The sequence below is a fragment of the Camelina sativa genome, chromosome 12 (assembly GCF_000633955.1).
Source record: "Camelina sativa cultivar DH55 chromosome 12, Cs, whole genome shotgun sequence".
Taxonomy (NCBI): domain Eukaryota; kingdom Viridiplantae; phylum Streptophyta; class Magnoliopsida; order Brassicales; family Brassicaceae; genus Camelina; species Camelina sativa.
This window is the reverse complement of record NC_025696.1, coordinates 22,819,346-22,824,074: the sequence shown is the minus strand read 5'-3', so window position 1 is coordinate 22,824,074 and position 4,729 is coordinate 22,819,346. Positions and strand designations below refer to the sequence as shown.

The 4,729-nt window shown below is 36.8% G+C and overlaps 1 protein-coding gene across 1 annotated transcript in view; it reads left to right on the top strand.

The window, feature by feature from the left end:
- Positions 533-4,729, top strand: part of LOC104732470 (probable aminopyrimidine aminohydrolase, mitochondrial) — a 10,198-nt gene continuing 6,001 nt past the window's right edge. Inside the window, exons 1-5 of the mRNA XM_010452020.2 lie at positions 533-975; positions 1,861-1,969; positions 2,565-2,855; positions 2,968-3,376; positions 3,497-3,728. Coding sequence (XP_010450322.1) covers positions 629-975; positions 1,861-1,969; positions 2,565-2,855; positions 2,968-3,376; positions 3,497-3,728 — 1,388 coding nt within the window. The 5' untranslated portion in view covers positions 533-628. The remainder of the gene's footprint in view (positions 976-1,860; positions 1,970-2,564; positions 2,856-2,967; positions 3,377-3,496; positions 3,729-4,729) is intronic.

Here is a 4,729-nt window from a genome sequence, read left to right as displayed (position 1 = left end):
CAAGGAAGCTCTGGATCAAGTTTAACAGAGAGTCCCTCTTCTCTATCTACAGCCCATTCGCCGTCTGTTTAGCCGCCGGAAGCCTCAAAATCGACACATTTCGTCAGTATATTGCACAGGATGTTCATTTCCTCAAGGCGTTTGCTCACGCGTAAGTTTCCTTTTGTGAATTGCCCTCATTTACTTGGATTGTGGATACAAATGATGCTTGAGACTGCAAAGTGAAGATGAACGTAGATGGTAATGTTAGAGATTGGAGGTTTTTATATTAGGGCTTGAATGTATGGATCTGGAGCTTCACATTTTGCTTAAAACTCCATGAATTGTAGGTTACTAGAATCAAAAGCTGTGTGTACCTGATATGTAAGAGAAGAGATCCAATATGGAATATATAATATATGATTCATGCTTTTGTCAACCATTATCTCAGTTGTTAACCACAAGTTATGTGGATAATGNTGATTATTATAAAATCTATATGATTACACATACAAAAATAAAGTGTAGATAGACAAATATTTAAAAAAAATCATTTATTTCTAAGTTTCCCAAACAAAGAAAGTGAGTTCTCTCTCTATCTGCATCGAACCTTGCACAGGGAGCGAAGCTCTTCTCTTTAATCTCGTTTATGCGCTTCCTCTTCTCCACGCGCGTCATCAATAATAACTCGCTTGGTCTCCTCCGATCTCCACGCACCGCCGCGCCGATCTGTTCTCTCTGGGTTCCCATCAAGTCTCCGGTCTTCAGATCGGCGACTAGTCCAATGGCGGCGGCCGCCTTCTCTTCAGCGATGGCGATGACTCCTAACTCGGAAGAAGCTCTTGCAAGGAAGCTCTGGATCAAGTTTAACAGAGAGTCCCTCTTCTCTATCTACAGCCCATTCGCCGTCTGTTTAGCCGCCGGAAGCCTCAAAATCGACACATTTCGTCAGTATATTGCACAGGATGTTCATTTCCTCAAGGCGTTTGCTCACGCGTAAGTTTCCTTTTGTGAATTGCCCTCATTTACTTGGATTGTGGATACAAATGATGCTTGAGACTGCAAAGTGAAGATGAACGTAGATGGTAATGTTAGAGATTGGAGGTTTTTATATTAGGGCTTGAATGTATGGATCTGGAGCTTCACATTTTGCTTAAAACTCCATGAATTGTAGGTTACTAGAATCAAAAGCTGTGTGTACCTGATATGTAAGAGAAGAGATCCAATATGGAATATATAATATATGATTCATGCTTTTGTCAACCATTATCTCAGTTGTTAACCACAAGTTATGTGGATAATGTCGATTATATTTGAATTCATGCATCTGACTTTTTGGGTTTCTGAAGTTGTTAATTAACTATTAACATGAAGTTCAGATAAAGAGTATTGGCTCCTAAGTATGGGTAAGTTTTCTATTGGTCCCTGTATATGAAAGAAAGTATATCAAGAGCAGTGTTTTTATGTTGAAATGTTTTTTTTTCTGGTCCTCTAATTTTTGTAAGATTCTATGTTCTCTTGGAATGATTTCTAAGATTTCATAAGGCTGCTTTTCGCTTCACATATAGTGTGGTTGTTTGTGTCTGCCAGATGATTTATTACCTTACTATCCTTTGACATAGGAATCTAGGATAGGATTCTTATTCATCATAAGATCCGTTCTGGTGGTCTGGGATGCTGCTCTTATTCAGTGCCACATTATCATTTTCACTTTAGCAGTTGATCAAATGATTTTGATTTGTTACAATGTATGTGAGAAACATTTTGTGCAGCTTATCAGTGATAAGATATGAAGAAATGGTTATCTTAACCCCTTTCAATAAAAGGCTTTCGTAGCTTTACTTGTTTTCGTTATAAATATTTTTGTTCCTGCTTTTTTAGGTATGAGTTGGCCGAAGGGTGTGCTGATGATGATGATGATAAATTGGCAATTTCTGACTTGAGAAAAAGCGTGATGGAAGAATTGAAAATGCATGACTCATTTGTACAGGTAAAACATAAATGTCTTCCCTGTTTTACATGCTCTCTTTTTTCGTAATTACCAGAAATTGAACATCAAAATTAACAAGAGTCCCTAAGATGGGCCTAACTTCATGTATCTAACTAGAGAAAACCTTCTTGTTGCTTGGCTGGTTCAATATCAAATTAATTGTTCATTTTTTTCTAGTTGTTGGAGGATGGTGCAATCTATTTTCTGATCATGATATAAGTACCAAATGGGTGGTTTTCTTAGATAGAGGCTAAATATTTTTAATAATGCTTACCCAACAGTAAACAAATTAGTTTAATTACGCCTTTGGTTCAGAATTCTAAGCTAAGCACAGTTAGTGAAAGTACCACTTTATTTTACTATAGAACTTGGAGAGTACATTGAGATATTTATTGAAGCTATGGCTTTTACATGCGGTGGTTCCTCATCCTGGATACTGAATGCTTCTTGTATATTGGTGCTGCTTAGAATCTAAATTCTGAAAAAATCTTCCTAAGATTTCTGTTAGCTTAATTATATTGATTTCGTTGACATCATTATTATGATTTTCTTATCAAATGCTATTCTCAGTAGTATGTTTATCTGATCCTTGCAGGATTGGGATTTAGACATCAGCAAAGAAGTAAGTATAAACTCAGCAACTTTGAAATACACTGAGTTCTTGTTAGCTACAGCATCCGGAAAAGTAGAAGGATGCAAAGCTCCCGGCATGCTTGATACTCCATTTGAAAAAACAAAAGTTGCTGCCTACACGCTTGGTGCTGTGACACCTTGCATGAGGTTGTATGCCTTTCTCGGTAAGGAGTTTGGAGCACTTCTTGATCCGAGTGATGTGAACCAACCCTACAAGAAATGGGTCGATAATTATTCTAGTGATGCTTTCCAGGTATGTCGTAGTTGTATGATTCTGAATAATTCTGTTAACTCTTTAGGGTTTTAGTATGCGGTGTGAAATGATGCATCTTGTATAATGAATAGTCTATTTTCCTTTAATCTAGGCATCAGCCAAGCAAACTGAAGACTTGCTTGAGAAGCTTAGTGTCTCTATGACTGGTGAAGAATTGGACATAATTGAAAAATTGTATCAACAGGCTATGAAACTTGAAGTAGAGTTTTTCCATGCCCAACCTCTTGCTCAGCCTACCATAGTTCCACTGTTCAAGAATCATTCAAAAGATGATCTGGTGATCTTTTCTGATTTTGATCTGACTTGCACCGTTGTGGATTCTTCTGCTATTTTAGCGGAAATAGCAATTGTAACTGCCCCAAAAGATGAATTGAGTCGATCTGGACTACAAATACATCGAATGCTCTCATCTGACCTTAGGAACACCTGGAATCTACTTTCTAAGCAATACACGGAGCATTATGAAGAATGCATAGAGAATATTCTGAATAAGGAAAAAGGTCAGACTTGATTACTTTTAGCTGACACAGTTTCAACGACTATACTAATTTACTTGGCCACTATAAAGTGGTTGAGACTTTCTGTCTGTTTTTTCTCACAATGTGGGATTTCTTTTGTAGCGGACAAGTTTGACTATGAGGGTTTATGTAAAGCACTAGAGCAGCTCTCAGATTTTGAGAAACAGGCAAACAATCGAGTGATCGAGTCTGGTGTACTAAAGGGCCTAAATCTCGAAGACATTAAGCGAGCTGGGGAAAGGTTAATTCTTCAAGATGGCTGCATCAATGTCTTCCAGAAAATTTTAGAAACTGAGAATCTAAATGCAAAAGTTCATGTGCTTTCGTATTGTTGGTGCGGTGACCTGATAAGGGCAGCCTTTTGTGCANGAATTCATGCATCTGACTTTTTGGGTTTCTGAAGTTGTTAATTAACTATTAACATGAAGTTCAGATAAAGAGTATTGGCTCCTAAGTATGGGTAAGTTTTCTATTGGTCCCTGTATATGAAAGAAAGTATATCAAGAGCAGTGTTTTTATGTTGAAATGTTTTTTTTTCTGGTCCTCTAATTTTTGTAAGATTCTATGTTCTCTTGGAATGATTTCTAAGATTTCATAAGGCTGCTTTTCGCTTCACATATAGTGTGGTTGTTTGTGTCTGCCAGATGATTTATTACCTTACTATCCTTTGACATAGGAATCTAGGATAGGATTCTTATTCATCATAAGATCCGTTCTGGTGGTCTGGGATGCTGCTCTTATTCAGTGCCACATTATCATTTTCACTTTAGCAGTTGATCAAATGATTTTGATTTGTTACAATGTATGTGAGAAACATTTTGTGCAGCTTATCAGTGATAAGATATGAAGAAATGGTTATCTTAACCCCTTTCAATAAAAGGCTTTCGTAGCTTTACTTGTTTTCGTTATAAATATTTTTGTTCCTGCTTTTTTAGGTATGAGTTGGCCGAAGGGTGTGCTGATGATGATGATGATAAATTGGCAATTTCTGACTTGAGAAAAAGCGTGATGGAAGAATTGAAAATGCATGACTCATTTGTACAGGTAAAACATAAATGTCTTCCCTGTTTTACATGCTCTCTTTTTTCGTAATTACCAGAAATTGAACATCAAAATTAACAAGAGTCCCTAAGATGGGCCTAACTTCATGTATCTAACTAGAGAAAACCTTCTTGTTGCTTGGCTGGTTCAATATCAAATTAATTGTTCATTTTTTTCTAGTTGTTGGAGGATGGTGCAATCTATTTTCTGATCATGATATAAGTACCAAATGGGTGGTTTTCTTAGATAGAGGCTAAATATTTTTAATAATGCTTACCCAACAGTAAACAAATT